Source organism: Protopterus annectens, chromosome 1.part1 (genome assembly GCF_019279795.1).
Source record: "Protopterus annectens isolate FY-2018-M chromosome 1.part1, PAN1.0, whole genome shotgun sequence".
NCBI classification, from domain to species: domain Eukaryota; kingdom Metazoa; phylum Chordata; order Ceratodontiformes; family Protopteridae; genus Protopterus; species Protopterus annectens.
This window is the reverse complement of record NC_056726.1, coordinates 698,036,012-698,057,752: the sequence shown is the minus strand read 5'-3', so window position 1 is coordinate 698,057,752 and position 21,741 is coordinate 698,036,012. Positions and strand designations below refer to the sequence as shown.

The 21,741-nt window shown below is 41.3% G+C and overlaps 1 protein-coding gene across 1 annotated transcript in view; it reads left to right on the top strand.

The window, feature by feature from the left end:
* The window catches only part of PARP8 (poly(ADP-ribose) polymerase family member 8), a 1,481,732-nt gene extending 1,467,759 nt beyond the window's left edge, over positions 1-13,973 (top strand). The window contains exon 26 of the mRNA XM_044077685.1: positions 10,485-13,973. Coding sequence (XP_043933620.1) covers positions 10,485-10,587 — 103 coding nt within the window. The 3' untranslated portion in view covers positions 10,588-13,973. The remainder of the gene's footprint in view (positions 1-10,484) is intronic.
* The last annotated feature ends 7,768 nt before the right edge of the window (positions 13,974-21,741 follow it).

Below are 21,741 nucleotides of genomic sequence, written 5' to 3'. Positions count from 1 at the left end.
CAGATTCACTCCCAGAATTCAACTCTTTTCAAAGATATCTCATCTACCTTTTTTGTCGATAATGTACAATTATATATGTCATCAGATGAGGATCTGAAAGTGCAACTACAAATGGTTAAAACTTTCTGGGATGATATATGAATGACATTTGGTCTTGATAAGTGTGCTACAGTAACATTTATAAAAGGAAAGCTGCTGCACCAAATATATCAACCTAGTACACATACAGATCCGGGACTGGAATATGATATAAAGGTAACTGATCAGGAGGGAGTATATAAATATTTGGAATCAGCATTATGAGGATCAGCAGTAAAGCATGAACAACTGAGAACAAAGCCAAGAAGGAATATTTCAGAAGACTAAAGCTAATGTCAAAAACTGCCTTGACATCTAGGAATAAAGTCCAAGATGTAAATTAATAAGCTCATTCCATTCCAACTTACAGCTTTGATGTGACTGATTTGGTCCTGAACAGCACTGAATCAATTGGACAAGAAACAGGAAAATATCTATGCTTATCTAATGATATTAAAAAAAAAAACAGGGTAAACAAAGATTATATAACCCCTGGACTAAAGGAGGTATGATCATCCTCAAAAATGACAACATGTGTAGGTATGCAATGATAAAACTGCATACATACCTGCTGGCCTCACTGAACCCAAACATAGTGAAAGCTCTAAAGCTTGAAGAGAAGAAGTCTAAGATGATGTATTTGCATCGTTTAGCAGAAGCATTACGGAACAAAGTGAGAATAGCATAAAACCAGAACTTGACAAAAAACAGACAGCAACTGAGAGTACCAAAGCAAAATAAAAAATATATATACAAGGATCATATGAGAAGGAAAAAAATTGGAAAGACCACAAATATATTGACAAGTATAGAGATCCATCAAGATTTGAAGCAGAAATGGCTATGGAGAGGTGAACTGAAGCCAAGAGATGAAAGGCTGATAATGGCAGCCCAAGACAGCAGACTATGTAGACACTGGTTTATAAAGTCTATTGAACAAGTGGGAGAAACAGACAAATGTAGGTTCTGTAAAACAAAACTGGGAATATTCAGACATCTTCTTGCTGGGTGTGATACACTTATAGCAGAGGGCCTGTACACTGAAAGACACACTAACATGGCAAGACTGTTGCACTGGAGATTGTGCAGACACTACAATATAGAACTAGCTGAACAGTATTGGAAACATGAACTACAAAGCATTGTAGATAATATTGAAGTTTATATCACATGGGATCACTCATTACCAACAGGTCAAAAAACAGATGCAAGAAAAACAGATGTAGTAGTTCAAGAAAAAAAGAATAAAATAGCATTGATCATTGAAATTGCTATACCCAGTGATTTCAATGTCTTACATACAGAGACACAAAAGCATACAATACCATGATTTTTAAGAATAAATTAAAGTGAAGTAGAAAATATATACACAAACAGCTCCAATACCTGTACAAGTGACAGGACTAATAAAAACAGAATTTACAATCATACTTAAATATGCTACTTAAGAAGGAGGCAATTCTGACCAGTTTCAGGTGCTGAGAAGAGCACTCTTGGCAAACTATTAAAGACTGAAGAAATACTAACCTCATAAACTTTAATCATACCTTAACTTATGAATGGGGTTCATTTCCATCAAGGTATTAGAAACCCAAAAACCTTTGAGGAAGTTACAAAAAAGACAGCCTTGCGGGAATTTTACCATGTGTCTTCTTTGTATTCTTCTTGAATTCCAAATATTCTTAAATTAGAGTTTATGGTACGTTCTGTGCATCATCCAGTTGCTGAAGATGTGTACGCTGTTTTATCCCAACGTTGCTTTGGAACTCTCATTCTTTAATTACGCCTTTGTGGGTTCTTACTATCCATCCTGGTCATATTTAGCCAACTGTTCTTTGATTTCTATGTAGTGGACTTTGTCTATGCCTGCATTGTCTAATTGCTTTGGTAATGCTATGGTTAGGGAAGCTGTTTGGATAACTTTAGTACCACATCTTACGTCATTTCCTTTTTCTGAGATTTCTTGGAGAGAATCTTATCTGGATATTTTTTTTTCATTGTCTAGTAATTGAGTCATTTAGCTTGCAGAATATAGCAGTAATAGTAAAGTCATCTTTTTTTTATTTTTTTACTCAGATGCCTTATAGTCACAGCCTGGAATTTCACACTTACAATGTAGTCAGATAGCCCCCGTCATGAGGTTTCCTTGATTTGATTTTCCCTTCCCAAGGAAGATACTTTGTATAACATTTTTTTTTTATCATCTGTGGAGACTTTTGAATGCCATTGACTACCTGCTGAGAGACAACTAGATTGAAGGATATGTAAGGAAAGAGGACAGTGAACTCTTTAAAATGCATATTCAGGTCTGCATTTTACTTTAAATGGTGAGACTGACAGGCAAAGTCAGCAATGGAGAACATTTTATGAGTATGTCATATGTCAACACAAACTATATTTTCATTCTGATTAAAAAGATAAAAACTTACAAAAGTTTGGAACTCAGAACACATGGATGAGTAAAATCAGCTGTATTGCTCATTACAAACTGCTTTATAAACTGCTGCAGTGGTAAGCAACTGCAAATTATTTTTTTCTGGCTTAGCTTTGTACTTTTGTTTATAACCTCCATGATAATCACTGTTCTTAAGCAGTAGTAAATTGAATTATGTATAGAGTGGGATTATTTCTCATTCAGCTTTCAGTAAAAAAGATTTTGGTATAGTTTCTTTTTAAAAAAATACTGTCTGCAACATAGTGCAGAGATGCATAACTAACAGAGGCTGACATGTCAGTACCAAGACTATTACACAGTGCAGCTATGTTATTATATAGTGCAGGACTTAGTACATCAGTGTCAGTACTCGGAGCAGGACACAGTACGACACAGCTAGTATTTAGAACAGTACATAGGACAGCACTGTCAGTACTTAGAGCAGGAGATTTTTGCCCCATATTTTTGGTCTGTTATACAATTTGTGGTTTTCTTGCAAGTTACTGAGGACGGAAGTTACTAAATAATGACAGACATTGAGTTTCAGACTTCACATCCATCAGAAAATGCATGCTAAGACACAAACTGATATTCTAGCAACTTTTTAAGTTTAAATAAGAGCAATATTTAAAATCTGCACCTATTTTGTGTCCTTTGTCCCCCATTATTTTTGGCTTTGTCCAGATTTTTGCTTTAAGATGTTGAGTGGTATGTCAATATTTAGAGCAGCACATTCTTAGGTAAGTACTGGGCTAGCTGCCATTGTGGGTCATTTAAGCCTAATTTCCCTCAAAGGTGAGAATCAAACCCTGTACCTTGTGTAGTTGTCCATACCTTACTTGGATAGAGGGAAGTTTCTCTGTTCACCTGTGAGAGAGGGGAACTTTGAGCAGCCATCTGTCCCTGGAGGAGTGGTTCCAGCCCAGAAGTTTAAAAACTGCATTTGCACGGTTTTGTGTGCCGGGCAGCACCAGTTAGCTAGGGTTAAATTATTCCCAGCTCCAGTTTTTCATTTGAAAACTAGTCTAACTCTCAACCTAAGCACTTAAAAAGCATCCTACAGTCCAGCACTTGCTCAGACCTAATAGCAAGCACTAATATACCCCAACACTTGACTGCCCAGCAGGGCAAGGCTCTTTATCCACCCATCACCAACCAAGTGTGCCGCACAATAACAGCCCTTAAGGCGAAATAACATACCTAACACACTAGTAATAGGTGACTCAATAGTCAGGCACGCTGACGTCCCACTCTAGGCTGGACAAGGAGAAGGTTACTGTTAGCTGCTTATCGGGAGCCAGAATCTGCCACATAACACAAGCACTCAGGTCACTCCAAAACAAGTACAAATATGACTCTGTCATTGTTCATGTTGGTGTGAATGACCTGAGACATACCTCCCTGGGCTACATGAAAAGAGACATGGAAGAGCTCCCTGATCATGTAGCTCAGGCAGGTATGACCCTGACCCCGAATAGCATCCTGCCCTCACCAAGAATGATACCTCAGTATAAAGAAAAAATTATCAGTTTTAACAACTGGCTAAGCTTCTGGTGTCATTCAAAGGGGATCCAGTGTCTGTCAGCCTGGGATAACATGTTCGACAAGCCACGTTGCTTCACAAGTGACGGCTTGCAACTGTCACCCCTTGGCTTTCAAATACTTGCCAAGGCTCTTGCTGCCCCCATAGTGCCTTTTTTAGGCAAGGCTCAAAATTCAAACCCACCACCGTAAACAGCACAAGTAAAAAAATGAGGGTTATGCTACTCAACGCCAGGAGTTTAAATATCAAAATGCATGCGCTCAAAGCACTCCTAAGTATGGAGAACGTTGACATCTGTGCAGTAACTGAAACCTGGTTCAAGGCTGCAGAGAGCACTCCAGCACTACTGGGCTAAAACTCATACCACACATTTCGGCCACAGAACATGGACCAAAACACAAAAGGAGGGGGTGTATCCATATTCATCAAGGATACCCACACCTCCAGGTTAGTGGCGCAGCATGATACCTCTGAGATAATCCATGTGCAACTAACATTGGGCAAACCTGCATTGCAAATTGTGGCCTGCTACAGATCACACTCCATGACCCAGGACCACCATTCCACCTTTCTGGAGACACTGGAAAACATGAAGGTCCTACCAAACACCCTGATATTGGGCAATTTCAATTACCCTACCATTAACTGGGAAAACTACTTGAGTACAAACTCCCAGGTGCAGCGCTTCTTGGAATTTATCAACTCAAATGCCCTGGATCAGCTGGTAAACTCCCCTACCAGAGGCCATAACATATTGGACCTGGTCATCACCAACATGGGCGACAGGTGTTTCGTACCAGAGGTCAACCTGTCACTGGTTAGATCAGACCATAAACTAATCACATTGGATGTCCACACCCTACCACCACCCCCAACCAAGGAAACCACAGTGAAAAACTTTTCTAAAGCAAACTTCACCTTACTTAAGGCAGAGGTGGAAAGTTTCACAGCCCCCATGCTAAAGGATAACACTGCCCAAGAAGCAGAATCCTTTACAATTGCACTCTATGAGCACCTACAAGGATGCATGGATCGTGCCATCCCTAGCAAAACCAAGACTCCCTCCCCTAAAAGAAGGAAATCAGTCTGGTGGACTCCTGCCATAAACAGGTTATACAACAGAAGGAGGAAACTAGTTCAGAAAAAACGCAAATCCCAAGAAGGAAAGACATCCCTGATCAATATCAGTAAGAAACTAAGGTCCCTCATAAAATCATCCAAGGCTAACTTTGAAAGAAAAATAGCCAAGGATTCAAAAGATAACCACAAAGCCTTCTTTAGCTATGTCAAGAATCTAAGTGGCAATGCACAGATCTGCTCTGAGCTAGTGCAAAATAGCACAAAATATACTGAACCTACTGATATTGCCAACATCCTGGCAGATAGATTTAGTGCAAACTTCACCTCCCTCTCACCTCCAAAAGGGCCTACAACAAAACCAAAAAAGTGTAGTGTCCTGAAAATCACAGAAGCACAGGTGAAAACAGCCCTTTTAAAAGACAAAAACACAGCATCAATGGAGCCAGATGGTGTCCCAGGCTGCGTCTTGCACAAACTACAGAATGAACTAACCCCCTACCTAAACACGGTGTTCAAACCTCAGCCTCTCCACAGGCTACTTGCACATAGAATGGCACACAGCAATGGTTATTCCGCTCCATAAAAGAGGGGCCACAACTGACGCAGGTAACTATCACCCCATAAGCCTGACTAGCCTGGTCTGCAAGGCTATGGAGCGTTTCATCATGGAACTCATTAACAAAGACATTGGGAACCTCCAAACACTTGACCCAACTCAGTTCGGCTTTGTTAAGGGCAGATCATGCCTACTAAACCTGGATGACTTCTTTGAGACAGTCACCAAGGCCATAGACGAGGGAAGGGTGGTTCACACAGCCTACCTTGATCTCGCCAAGGCGTTCAACATCATTTCTCACTTGGGTATTATAGAAAAACTCCCCAGCCTGAACATAAACCCCTACATCACAAGATGGGTTGCCAACTGGCTTACAGACAGAACTCACACAGTAAAAGTAGCTGGCTCCAGGTCCAACTCTAAACCAGTCACAAGTGATGTCCTGCAAGGCTCGGTTCTGGGAGCCCTACTGTTTGGCATATATTTCTCAGAAGTACAGGCAAACACAGGAGGACTATGGCTAACCAAGTTCGCCGATGACTGCAAACTGGGAGCCATAATTGACTCTCCGGCTGACATGGACATCCTTCAAAAAGGCCTTACTGAGACAGACACCTGGTGTCAAAGCCACGGCCTCAAACTAAATGCCAAAAAATGCATAGTCATCCCGTTTGAGAAAAACAAAACACCCATGAATTACCACATAGCTGGCAGCCCCCTTAATACAGAAGAGGTAATAAGAGATCTGAGGACCCAGGTAGATAGTAATCTCTCCTTTGACAATAATATTGCCAAAGTAGTTAGGAAATCCTTCTATGTGGCCCATCTAATTACTAAGGGGTTCGCATCTAGAAATAAAGAGGTTATAGTGCTCTCTACTCGTCACTCATCAGACCCGTCATAGAGTACAATGCCCCATTTGGGATGTACCTCACAAGACACTTCCAACAGTTGGAAAGACCACAAAAGCATCTCACCAAGAGGATTTCTGGCCTCAAACATATGTCCTATGCAGCCCGACTGAAAAAACTCTGGCTGTACTCAATGGCATATCGCTATTTCAGAGGTGATCTCTGCCTGACTTACAAAAGCCATGTCCAACTCAGAATTGATGGACGTGCTCCACCTAAAGAAATCCAAGTCACTGCGAGCCACGCGCTCTAGTGAGCTAAACCTCACCATAACAATAAATAGAACATGCTGGAGGGATAGATTCCTGTCACAGAGACTCCCCATGCTTTGGAACAAAATTCCTAACTACATTAGGCAGAGCTCCTCACTAACACTCTTCAAAAGAAGCCTTGACGAGTGGATGGGTAACAGAAAATACACCCCTGGGATCACTTCATTGGCTCTGCTTGACAGAGGCTCAGATAATTAATCAATGGGGCGGCAAAAGCCGACATACTCTGGCTAGGCTTATAAATGCCCTCAGGCAGATAGCCTAGTATCTACCTATGAACCTAAACACCTTAGTTGTTATCCAGGACACCAATGTTAGTACTTAAAGCAGGCTATAGCAGTGCATTGCTAATATTTAAGAGTAATACATAGGGCAACACTTTTGGTGCTTAGATCAATGCACTCACTGGACAACACTGTCAGTACTTAGAGCAGGACATAGTACATCACTGTTAGTGTTTACAGCAGTACATAGGTCACCACTTTTAGTACTTAGACCTGCACATTGTAAATCACTATCAGCACTTAGAGCAGGACATAGTAGAGCATTGCTAATACTTAGAGAAGTACAACTACCTCACAAAGAGGATCCTAGGCATTTAACACATGTCCTGCATGGACAGACTCAAAAGACTCCAGCTATTCTCTGTCTCATATCGCCTACTTAGAGGCGATCTTTGCTTGACTTATAAAGCCATGTCTGGCCCAGCTCTGTTAGAAATGCTACATCTAAAGAAATCCCAATCCCTCCATGCCACACACTCCAGAGACCTCAACCTCATTACCACAATCAACAGAACATGCTGGAGGGACAAGTTCCTCACCCAGAGACTGGTCATGCTCTGGAATAGACATCCCATACATGTCAAGCAGAGCACCTCGATGTCCCTCTTCAAGAGAAATCTTGATGATTAGATGGGTAATAGAAAGTTCACCTCGGGGATCACTCCAGTGGCTCTACTTGATAGAGGCACTGTGAACTAATGTCAGGTGGCACAATGCCAGGGCACTTCTATGAGCTAGGCTTGTAAAGGCTCCAGGGTCATTAGCCTAGTACACACCTATGAACCTATAAATATATAGTACGGTACTGTCAGTACTTGTTACAGCATTGCCAATACATAGAAAAGTATCTAGTACAGTATTGTCCATACTTAGAGCAATATATAGTACAGCAGTGTCAGTACTAAGAGAAGTGCATTGTGCAACACAGTTAGTACTCAGAGCAGGGCATAATACAGTAATGTCAGTACTTGGAACAGGGCATAGTACAGCTGTGCTAATACTTAGAGCAGTGCATAATATAGCATTATTAGTACTTAAAGCAATAACAACACTGTTATTACTTAGAGCAGGATGTAGGGCAGCACCACCAGTACTTAGACCTGTACGTCATACATCACTATCAGTATTTAGAGCAAGACATAGTACAGTACTGTCGGTACTTGGACCAGAACATGGGACAGCACTGTCAGTGCATAAAGGAGGACATAGTACATAGAGGAAAATATAGTACAGCACTGTCAGTACCGACAGTACTTAGAGCAAGACATTATAGCATTGCTAATACTTATAGCAGTACATAGTATAGCACTGCTAGGGTCTATATTATAAGATCGACGTTCGAAAACATCGAACACCATATGGTCGATGTCTTCAAACGTCAACCTTATAAAAAGACAAAAAAGAAAAAGAAAAAAGAACCCTAACGGGTTTAAGCAGGGGGGAAAGCCCCCCTGCACCCTCAACACCCCCCGCTACTTAAATATACCAACTCCAAGACCACACTACATTGCAGTAAATGGAAATCTCACTTTACGGAGATTTCAGTTTACATGCTTGAGATTCTGAGCGTTCGATATTATCATGTCGACAATTACAGATTCAACATTGTTGGCTTTCAAGAATATAATATAGACCCCCACTGCTAGTACTTAAAACTGTTTACTATTGTTTATTCGAACGGAAAAACATTTTCCGTTCAAATAAATGAATGGTAATACCGAAAGTAAAAAAAAACTACCGTTCACAATGTCGAACCAAATGCTCGATGCATTTGACTCGACATTGTTGTCAAAACCATCACATGATAGCCATATAGGAGCTGATGTAAATCAAACTCCTATACAGCTATCACATTTTTGCAGGGGGGCAAGCCCCACGGCACCCCCCATACCCCCTACTTATATATTCTAACTCCGAGATTGCACTACAGTGGGAATGTGATACTCCCCACTGTACCGCGATCACCATGCAAATAGTCAATTTCCACTTATGCAAATGCAGTTGTGCATTTGCATATGTGGAGTTGACTATCTGGTGCAAAACTGCTTGTGCATTCGACATTCTGTTTTTGGTACATTGCAGCCGATAGAATGTCATTCGCACAAACAATAGTAAACCACTTAAAACAGTACACAGCACTGTTATTACTTACTGTAGAACATAGTACAGTACTGTTAGTACTTAAAGCAGGACATAATTAAACACTGTCAGTACTCAGATCAGGACATAACTGACTACTGTTAGTACTCTGAGAAGGAAATAGTACAGCATTGTCAGTACTTGCAGCAGGTCATAGTATAGCGCTTTCTGTACTTCGAACAATACATACTACAGCACTCTCAGTACTTAGACTTGTACATAGTACAGCAGTGTCAGTATTTATAGCAGGACATAGTACAGCATTGCTAATACTTAGAGCAGTGCATAGTACAACATTTTTATTACTTAACGCAGTACACAGCAATGTTAGTAATTAAAGCAGGACAAAGTACAGCACTGTAAGTACGTAGAATAGGATATATAGTACAGCAGTTTCAAAGCTTTCAGTACTTAGAGCAGACCATAATAAAACAGTATTACGAGAGTAAAGCATAGCACAGCACTGTCAGTACTTCCATTACTGATAGCATAGCATAGTAAAAGAGTATTACTATTTTGAGCAGAATATAGTACAGCACTGTCAGTACTTCCAGTACTTGCAGAAGTGCATAGTAAAATAGTATTACTGTTTAGAGCAGAACATAGTACAGCACTCTTAGTATGTAGAGCAGGACATAGTATAGCTGTCAGTTTGTAGAGCAATACATAACACAGCACTATTAATACTTAGAGCAGTATAAAGGACAGCACTGTTGGTACTTAGAGCAGGGCATAGTACAACACTGCTTTGGAAAGCCCCTGAATACCCCTGGTGGCAGAGCACTAACTTAGCAAAAGTAAACAATAAAAAATATATACATGTATGGCTTCTGTGTGCAACTACATCTACACCAAACTGTAGCTAGAGTGTATGATGATGCTTACAAGATGGATAACTCAGGGGGCTGTGAAGTCCACATCTTTGTGTTTAAAAATCATGATGTGTTTTTTTTTTAGCTTTGGAGCCAATATAAACCTTACACCCTTATTCTGACATTTTCATAATCAAATTAATAAGAACAGCAAATAGATGGTATGTTGTGAAGATTCTATTGATTTTGAATATATTGTATATTTTGGCAGGTGTAGACTGACTGATTTGAATTATAGTACAAAACATGGCAAAAAAATTGTAAATTGTTCCATAAAGCTAGAAAACAAAGAACACTGTGTTTTGTCTTTTGCAGGTATGAAGATGGACAAGGTGGAGACACAAGCATAAATACACAAGATACAAGCATTCACAAAGAAATATTGCGTGTCATTGGTAACCAGACTGCCACTGGCTAAAGGAAACCACCTGCTGCCACCTTCAGAATTCAGTGTGCTTCTTCCCTGTTCAGTTTCAGAGCTGGATTTTTGAACTGAAAGGGGATATTAAAAACATTTTTTTGGGAACATACACTAGGTTTATTCCCCAGAGAAGCAACATTGATGGACACATACACAACTATTTCTTTTCTCTTCTCTGGACACTAAAAAATGGTGAGGTTTAGTCAATAAACTCAATGGACTGCTTTACTTCTACACCTGCTATGGTGCTTCTGTTGAAAAGCAACTAAAAGACATTTTTCAGCCCTAACAGGTGTAATGATTACGTTTATTTGTTGTTGTTTCTGTAATGCCTTTATGCTGTGTTCTTCATGTAGAGCATTTTTAACTAATTTTATAGTATTGTGAGAAGCATCTAGTCAGCATTATGAGATAATTTTTTCATCAGGCATTAAATGTTCATGAGTCAGATTTTGTTCATTCCTTCATATAAATGAAGTAAGGCAGAAAATGTTGTAGGCATATTTCTTAAACACATATATCCCTACATACTAGTGACTCTCATGTTCTACAACAGTTTAGTTCACTTTTTCCTTCAAAACAGAACCCATGAATGAACATCTATAATCAGATTTTAACAAAAAGTTCCAGAAATAGCAGGAATTTACAAACATTTTCTGTGTAGTGAAAACATGGGGCTATGATGTTAGCAGGGTCTTAATGTTTACAACTCAGAATCCATTTTTTGATAGAGGGCCTTGAAAGAACTCAGTAAATTGTGTTGTTATTTCAGTGCTATTAGTGGTTATTTGAAAAAGAAAAAAAAAAACTAAAGCAGAAGCTTCTTCATCAAGGGCATCACTCCACATCAGGAGTGGTCACACTGCATACTTTGTATGCACAAATTTCTGCCTTAGTGTTTACAATGACGTGCAAACTGATTGAATTATGTTTAATTCACAGTGGACTGCTTCTGTTTCCACAATTACTGACATCAGCCTGTATCTGCTGACATTTTCTTGCAAGTAGCTTTGAAAAATCAGTATTTCTACAAGTGCTTTATAGTGTTTTTGATTAACCCGGGCTAATAGTATGAAAGATAATTCTTTGTGGAAGCTAGAGTAGTTTAAACAGTGATTAAAAGGCATTAACTTATACTCACAAGTATCTTGCACTTGAGCAAACTCTTTTAACTAGGCTTACACTCGTCATGAGGAATATATTGAGTTTTCATAGTTCAGAGACCTTCCCCAAATACATCATGTTTTCTACTGCTACACTTATGCTATGCATTATACACATAAGATGTGGATCATTCCTAGGCTGATATGTTGTTTGCAGAGAATTTGTAGGAGTATTGAAGTGAGAAAGATATCTGAAATATATACCTCACACCAACCTTCTGCCAGCAGTATTGGATCAGTGCTCAGAACCTCAAGACCTATCCATCAGATAAAGATTGTGGTCACATTCAACTTCTTTTCCTCTTTGTAATGGTGACTGGCACTGTTAGTACCCCCTCCTATATCCATACAGGGGCCAATATGCATTTTCCAGTTTTGCATCCAATGGAGCCCCTAGACCACCACCCCTTGCTCCCACTTTCAGTGAGAGTCTCTAGCCTTATCATCATCCCTTCTATTAACAAACATTGTTTCCTACCTGTGTTCCCCTCCACTTGACAATCATTGCCCCCTTGCTTACCACATCCTTCCCATCCAGTCATACTTCAGTGTCGACTGCCATGGGGCAATCATCATTAATTTGCCCCCCCTCCTTCTACTGATCTGACAATAGCTGTCATGCCTGTAGCCAAACAGAAAAGTATATTGCTTAAAAAAAAGTCAGCTAAGTCCAAGGACATCAAATTTCTGAGGAAGTTACAATTTAAACATTTGATTGGCTAGTCCTGATCAGATGTGCTGGAATAAAATATTAATTGACCAGATGACCAAATACCCACGCAAAGAATGCAGAATGAGAATTAAGTGTTCATTTACACAAAATGTTTATGTTCTTAACAGTTAGAATAACTTAAAAGTGTTCTTTTATTTTCTATCTGCTTTGGACCACAGCAGCATGTTGACCATCAGATGTTCCCTGCAACTCCCCATGACGTCAGCTGCCACAAGCGCAGTATGCATCCTAGATTGGATTTGTCCCTGATGAGGCAAGACCTCAGGGCAGAGACTTCACATTCCATAAGCCACACAGGGATGCTGAGGTGCTATCCGTGTAGCTTCATCCCTGGCAGTTACTAAGTGTTATACCCTTACTTTCCCTCTCCCTGTTGGACATGATGCTTGTTACAGTAACTGCTGCAGTGAGTCCAGAATGAATGTGGCCTTCCACATACCCCCCAGTGGATTGTGTAGATACTCCTGGCAAAACTAATACTGTTGAGTCCATTTATACAAAAAATGAACATTCAGGACCCTCTTACAATGGGTGCTCATGTGGTGGGATATACTCAATTTCCTCCCCTTTGATGAATAAGCTGGCAGAAACCATTCAATCCATTCCCTACCTTTTCACTTCTCCACTGCCTTAGACACCATTTAAACCCAGTTTACTTGGGCTACAGTCTAGACCTTATCTTCAGCACCATGGAACACTTCCAGCATGGCTGTTTCTACTAAATGCATGTAATTTTCTGGGTGGGAATGATACTGCTTTCCAAAAAATATTTTTGCAGAGCTTTACTGTTTTAAACTGACTTTCCCAGTGGCACAGAAATGTGTTTTTATTGTCTGTCTCTTTGTAAGCAAAAAACATGTTTTGAGTACTACTTATAGTATTATCAGACTTTGTAAGCCAAAACAGGTTAGAAATGCTGTAAGACAGTTGGCATTAGCAATAGCTTTTCTTTTTAATCTCATTTCTACAACAGTATATTATGCTATTTTCTGAGTACATTTTGTGGTTTGTTACACAGCATTCAGCAATGAACTCATAGAACATGTAACCTTCTTGGTCATGTCACGTGCTACTTTCTGGCTTTCAGCCAACAAGTTTCTAACACAGTATATATCTCTTTTTTTTGTATTATAATCAGTTTTCTTTATCTTCACCTAGCCCAAATAATTTTCATTATCTGGAATTTTTCTGTGATCCACAGTATTATAGTCCCTAAAGCCTTTATCTGGAGACCCACATCAGTGTTATTTCTTTCCACTTGCACTCTTCCATTCAAATGTAATATATTTTGCCCTCTCCCCATAAAAAAGAGGCCTGCTTGTGTGTGACTTAAGAGAGCAGTATATTTTTTATAAAGGATACTCTTCTTGCAGAACACAGCACACAGAATTAGTTATATCTGGATTTGAGTCAAAGCACTATGTCACTCTAAGGGCAAAAATGATTACTTGTGTGTTTATTTTGAATAAACATAAAACTTTCAATCATATGTTGTGTATTGTTGTTTCCAAACCAAAAACTAATCAGAACAAAGAAGCAGCACTTGAACGGCAAAGAAATAAATTTAATAAATGATGTAAAGTGCTTTTCGTTTGTGTAACATGCACAAACGTCTTCAGACAAAAAGTTACAAGTGGCATACATCTTATAAATACTAATAGGTGCCAATACAATGAAGTAATCAAATAGTAAAATACTGATTGACATTTAAAGAAATAGTCATCAAATAAACCCACCTACGCTTCAAACTATTATACACATTACACCTCCTACTTACAAACTAACAAACGACTAACTATAACTTAATATCAATAAAAGAAATTTTTAAAAGCTAGAAAATAAGAGCTAAAAATTAATAAAATCTAGCAAGTTCATCTTGCTAAACTTTTAATCCTTAAAATACTGCTGATAGAGCAGTTTTCATTTATTCCAGGAGCATTGTACGCATTCAGTCTAATCTGCCAAATGAGTTCAAGCTCTTCCAATTTTAAGCCAATTGGGCCCCCCCCCTTTTATTCTGAGTAATCTGCTCTATCACCATAAACTTAAAGTTGTGGTCTGGGTGACAGGAAACATGTTTAGCCAAAGCATTTTCATGTTTATTTTTTCTAATTGCATAGATGTGTTCATAAATATGATCATGGAGTCGTCTCTCTGTCTTGTCAATGTAAAATGCTGAGCAACACTGACACTGGGCTAAATAAATGATCATCTTAGTGTTGCAATTGACTCTATGCTTCAAACTGTAAATTTGGTTTTCCACATTAAAACTATTAGATTCCATGACATATTTGCAGTAATTACAAGATTGACATTTATACATACCTACAGAACTACTTGGACCCTGCTTCTGTTATTCAAAAAATGCTTTAAGGTTTTTGGCTTTCCTATAGGTCACTTTTGGTTGATCACCTAGTCTCTGAAACACACTAGGGTCACTCCTAAAGGTTGCCCAATTTTTACATAAAATCTCAAAGCAATCTCTGTTGTTGATACTATAAGTTGTAATGAACTTGGGCCCTTGAAGTTCCAAGTCTAGGGAAACAGTGCAAACTTGAGACAATGATGTATCTAACCCATCATTGTGTTGATATTGAATGTGTACCCCTTCCAGAATTGGTTTGTAAACACGGCAAAGGCGTTTACGTGAGACCTCTTCAATGATGTTACTGACCATTTGATCTGGGTAGCCTCGATGAAGAAACGTGTTCTTTAAAAAGGAACACTCAGCGTGGAAATCGTCAAGAGTGACAATATGGGCTGCCCTCACCAATTGGCCCTTGACAACTGCTCGCTTCTGATGGTGAGGGTGACAACTTGAGTAGTGTAAGAAAGAGTTTGAATACGTACTCTTCCTATGGATTCTAGCAATGAAATTCTGTAGACTCAAGTTCTTATTTAACTCGATATGCAAGTAAGCTATGGCCGTGTTACTAAATGTAAAAGTGAACTGTAAAAAGTGTGTGGATTTATTAAAATAGTCCACAACCTTATCACTAAGTATGCTGTCACCATCTAACAATATAAAAATATCGTCAAGGTAACGGGTATAGAAGATGAATTTATCCTTAAATTCACAATTATTGAAGACACATAAGTGTTCCCAGTTTGCCATAACTGAGTTGGCTACGCTTGCCCCACATGGGGAGCCCATTGCGACACCAACTTTCTGTAGGTAGAAATTTGTCTGCAAACATGAAATAATTATTTTCAAGAATTAACACCAAAAGTTCATTAACAAGTGACATCTCAGTATTTACTGCTCCGTATATAATCAAAAATTGATTAACCCATTCCAATGCTGTATCATGTGGAATGCATGTGTACAGATCTTTGACATTCACAGTGAGAAAGTTATAAGTGGGGTTAAAATCTAACTGGTTAATTTTGTCAAGAAATGACCAAGAGTCCTTACAAATGTGGTTGATCTTAGCTAAGTACTTCTGTAATACAGCATCCACGATTTTTGCACATGGATATGTGGGAGAACCCCTACCATCTAACAGTGGGCACATCGGGGGATTGTATATATCTTTGTGTATTTTAGGTATTCCAAACAAGTGGGCGAACCTAGGATATGATGTGCACATGTAGTTAAAGATGTTCTGATCAATCCTATCCTCTATGAACATTTCTTCAATACTGTTCTTTATGGTGCTGTAAGCACCATTAGTCTCAGATCTTGAACTAAGAAGGTAAGATGAACTATCTAATAAATGTAACATTCTTACTTTATAGTCATCACTATCAAAAATAACTAGGCCCCCTCCCTTGTCTGGTTTACAAATCCAAATGTCATACAATTTAATAAGGTTGATGCACTCCTTTTCTGCTTTAGAACAATTGCCAAAAGTAGGGAAATTGTACCCCGACTTAAATTTCTCACGGATGTCTAACTCACACATTTGTTCAAAAATATTTAACAATGGGTGTAAAGGTGGATTATACACACTAGAAATTCTAAAGGGGTTATTGCATGAAATACTATTGCCGCCCATCATTAAATTGAAGTTAAGCTTCCTCGTAAACAATTTGATGTCAATAATAGTCTTAACTATGTCCAATCTCTGGGCGGGAACATAAGCATAACCCTTTGAAAACAGCTCTACTTGTTCTTGGGTAATGGTTACTGTGGAATAATTGTAAACTTTAAAATCACCTTCCATATTAGTCAATATGACAGGTAAATTAGGAGTCTCTAAATTATTCGCTTCATAATACATTGTACTGTCAGGTACGAAAGAAACATCAATAAAACAGTCAGATAGGTTATGTTCACAACTTAAAGAAACAGAAGAAAAAACATCAACTTCAGGAACTAAAACATTAATAGTTTCCAAAGGGGAAGCTAGTTCCTGTATTGTTTCAAGTTCCGCTTGCCAGTCTGATTCGGTCTCGTTGATGTTTGTTTCGGTCTGGCTCCTAAAAAATTCGGGTTGTTAGATCTCAGGTTATAATGACCTGACCCGTGATTGTCTTGTACACTTTCAGTCATTCTAGAGTCATCCTGTATAACAACATCTGTAAGAACTTCATTCCCCACAGAGCAGTTTTCCGAAAACGACTGGTTTTTGTCATAAACATTGTTGAATAAAGGTTGCAGAGTTTTACTGTTGTTAAAAGTTTGAGCTGAACTCGATGGACCCTTCCACACCTGGGCTTGTGATGGGGAAGGGTAAGCTGTTCCCTCATCATACGCCTTCACGTCCCTAACAATCTTTTAATCTTGTTTTTCCTAAGCTTGTCAAGATATTAGTCAATGCTGGTAAACATTCTGCTATATTCATATTTATAGCGAAAAAAATCTTGATCTAATTTATACTGATAATGCCTTAGGCCCGTAGGGACAATTTTGCGTTTAAGGCACTCTTGAAAATAAGAGATTTCAAGTTGTGTCTTTTTCAATTTAATTAAAAGATAGTCAAGAACCTTTAAATTATATGATGTTAAGTTGTCAATCTCACCTTCATTCTTGCTTGATGGGTTCAGAGCCGATCCCTCGGCTCCGACTCGGCACTTGCTAAGCTCGAGAGTCACTTTTACCAGCTCGAGGCAGCCCCATATCCCATGATGCAAGGCGGTAAGTACCCAGATCTCGTTTGCCGCTTCGCTTATTAGGTCCTCCTTTTACCAGCTCCTGGTAAGTGATTCTCTTTTTGGATATTTAAGCCCCTTTTTCTTAAAAAACCCTTAATTGTTAGTTATTAGTTAATTTTTTACCTTTTGTGACAGAAAATCCCTGTCTTTTCTAATTATTTTTAGTCAAATTTACCCATCCCATCCCTCCCTGTTAGGGGGTGTGTGTTGTTCATAGAAATACCTTTTTTGGTATTTTATTTAAGTTAATTTTGACTGGTGTGTGTGTGTGTTTGTGTAAAGCACCATGTCAAAGGAGAGGGTCTCAGGTTTTAAGAAGTGTGACTCGTGCTGTCAGAAGATGTCTCTGACAGACGGTCACACTTCTTGCCTTTATTGCTTGGGCCCTCTTCACCTGCAGGACTCCTGTGCTATTTGTCATTCCTTCAGCCAGAGAGTCCTGCAGGAAAGACGTAATAAACTGATCCTTAGGGGCCTTCTTAAGCCGGAGGGCTCTCCGGCTAAGTCGGCTCCATCCAAATCAGTTAAACCTTCCAAGGCCCAGGCTTCTGTTCCTAAGCCTGCGGCCTCGGCCCGACTGCATTGAGTGGAGATCGGCTCCGCTGGAGCCGATTCTGGCTTAACAGCCTTCGGCACCGATGGCTATCGGTGCCGAATCTGTAGCAACCACGATGTCGGCTCCGATCGGTTCCGACACCCATGTGGCACAGGCATCGGTGTCGGCCCGCTCGGCTCCCCCACCCCTACTTTTGTGGCTGTTTCGGCTCCGGCTTGGGCCGATACATCGAGCTTCCTGTCGGCTCCGAGAGGTCGGCTCCGACAGGATCTATAGTATCGGCTCCGATGGCTCATTCCAGGAAGAGGTCGAGGTCTCCTTCCTTGGAGCCGATACTTTCGGCTCCGGCTTCACCTCTTCTATCGGAACGGAGCCATCGGAGCCGATCTTCAAGGTCATCCAGGTTGTCAGATCATGACCTAGAGAGAGTGGTCAGTAGATTACTTAAGTCACAGGTACTGGCCCAAATGTTACACAGTCCGTCTCAACAGACGACTGTTGGTCCACACCCCGTTACAGTTCCTCCTTCAACTCTACCCCAGAGCTTGGAGTTGGAGTCTTCGAATGGTTACTGCTACGGCTGGAGGACGGATACCCCTTCTGTTCCTTCAGCCTCTACTCTTATCTCCTCTTGAGACCTTCCTTAGAGGGATTCGTGGTTGGGCTTCCATGGTCTCCTCCGACGCGCTGCGTGGCATCGGACCCTTGTCCGAACCCGCTCTTCCCCTTGGAGCCTCGGCCTTGGTGAGCTCGGCTCCGACATCTGCCTCGGAGACTTCCCTTTCGGTGGTCCCTGGAGTTCCTAGCTCTTCGGAGCGGGTTCTCTAGGACCTGCCTGGGAGGGGAGCATTCGAGGTGATGAAGAGTGTACTGGCCACTGGTATCAGTCAGCAGTCTGTTCCCGTAGCTCCTCCCTCTATAGTACCTGTTGACATCTCTGCCACTTCTCTTGCTACAGGACCCAGAGATCCTCCGCCTCAGGTTTCCCCATTGGGAATTTCCCCCTCTTCCGAGGATTCTCCTGATGTTTCGGGAGATCCTCCTAGGAAGAGGTCTTGTAAGAGGAAGCATGTAGACTCCCCCGAGTCTGTCACTTCGGATACTGACTTTGATGAGTCAGAGGGATCCCCTAGATCCCCCTCTGAGGATGTCTCCTTCTCAGACATCCTAGAACTTCTGAAACAGAGGGAAACTGGCCCACCAACAATCCCTCTGAGGATGACTTAGTATACCTAGAGGCGTTTGGATCTCGGCCCTCCACCTCCTGGGTGTCTCCGCCTTCGACCCCTTATGCAGGTTATTGCACGAAGGCGTGGGCAGCTCCTGACTCTGTAGAGCCAGTCCCTAGGAGGCCTTCAAAATTTATCACTGCCCGTGTGACAAACAATTCCTTACTAAGGGTGTCCTCGCTGATGCCATGGTGGTGGCTGCGGCCACCAAAAAGGAACTTGCAGATCCTTCCGTGCCCGTCCATCCTCCTAATAAGGACTCTAGGACCATGGATAGGTACGGTAAGCGGATGTTTTCCTCAGCGACCTTTGCTATGCGTTCGCTGAATTACCTATGTCACTTCACCAGACTCCAGAGGGATATCCTGAAGGAGCTGGGAGAAGTAGTTCAGGATCCTACAGCTGCAGGGGCTCAAGAAAAAATTGCTTCGCAGCTAGGAACCCTCAATTCCATTGCAAACTCCTCCATGTGGCTAATATCTTATGCTGCGGATGGAGCGAGTAGAGCCGCAGGTACAGGTGTGGCTCTTAGACGCCAAGCCTGGATGCGGCTATGTGATTTTGCGGATCCCTTTAAGGCGTCCTTCACAAATTCTCCCTTTGATGGGTCAGCTTTGTTTGGCCCTCAGGTGAAGGAAACCTTGACCAGGTGCGAGCAGGACGGCAAGACTCTTTCTGCTGTTGGAGTCCGTTTTTCCACCCCTTCTAGACCTTATCCCAAAGGACAGAAGGGCAGGAAGATGTGGTTCCGTAAATCCCAAGGAGTCACGCCGGATTCACGTGGTCAGTTTACCCCTAGAGGCAGAGGTGGTAACAACAACAGACGCCGCTCTAGAGGCAGAGGGGGTCTGAAGAACCAGGGAAACAGGGAGCCTCTCTCTGACAAGCCCTTTCAGCATCCCTGAGGTGTTGCCCGGCTGTCCCTCCTTGGAGGCAGTCGGGGGAAGATTATCACTGTACCCAGAAGCCTGGCATTCCCTCACTCAAGACAGATGGGTACAGTCGATCATATCCAAGGGTTACATAATTCCTTTCGAGGAAAGTCCCTTCCCCTCAAGTTCCCTTCCAGATGTACCACCCAGTCTAAGGGAGATTGCAGAGTCAGAAATCTCAAAACTACTGCAAAAAAGAGCCATTCAGCCAGTTACAATAGACCATTCAGAGCCCGGAATCTACTCAAGGTTCTTTTGGTCCCCAAAAGACGGGAGACTGGAGACCAATATTGGATCTCAGCAGACTCAACAAGTCTGTCAGGAAGACAAGATTCCGAATGGTCACTCTTCAGTCAATTCTGCCCTTCTTACAGAAGGACAACTGGATGTGCTCAATAGATCTTCAGGATGCGTACTATCACATAAAAATTCACAGATGCTCCAGGAGATTTCTCCGCTTTCGGCTGGGGTCCAGTCATTTCCAGTTCAGAGCCCTGCCCTTTGGTCTCACTACAGCCCCCAGAGTGTTCACCAAATGCATGGCAGTGGTCACGGCTCACCTGAGACGTCAAGGATTCCAGGTGTTTCCGTATCTCGACGACTGGCTCCTGTCAGCCACCACCAGGCATCAGCTTATACAAGCCAGGGATTACACAATAGACCTTTGTTCTCATTTGGGCATCTCAATCAACTTCGAAAAGTCATCCTTATCGCCCTGCCAGTCTATTACCTTCATAGGCGCAAACTTAAACACTGTTCGGATGTCAGCTACCCTTACAGAACAAAGAGTTTCAGACATTCAGACTCATGTCAGGATCATTCTGGCCAGCAAGAAAATACAGGCCAGAATGGTTCTAAAGGTATTAGGTCTCATGGCTGCGGCCATTACTCTTCTTCACCTGGCTCGATTCTACATGCGCCTTCTTCAGTGGATGCTGTTCACACAATGGTCATACCAGCAACTTCCAATGCGTCACCAGATTCTGGTGACACAGACATGCAAAGAGCATCTTGCTTGGTGGATCACATCGTCTCAGGTTCACCAAGGCAGGTACTTTGTACCCCATCCCCGATAGCCACTGTCACCACGGATGCCTCCCTGATCGGGTGGGGGGTCATTATCAGGGCAGGATGGTTCATGGGACGTGGCAGCCGTTCGAGTACCATCTGCACATAAATGTCCTGGAGATGAGAGCAGTGCTTTTAACGTTGCAAGCCCTCAACGACTTTCTTCCCGTAGGGACAATTGCAGTCCACACAGACAACATGTCTGTAGTTTGGTATATCAACAAACAGGGCGGAACCAAGTCCTACCCCTTGTGTCGAGAAGCGCTCAGACTATGGCAATGGGCGATGTCCTCTCATCGGTTTCTGGTAGCAACGCATATCCCTGGGAAAACCAACATTATAGTGGACAGATTGAGCAGAGCTATCCTCATGC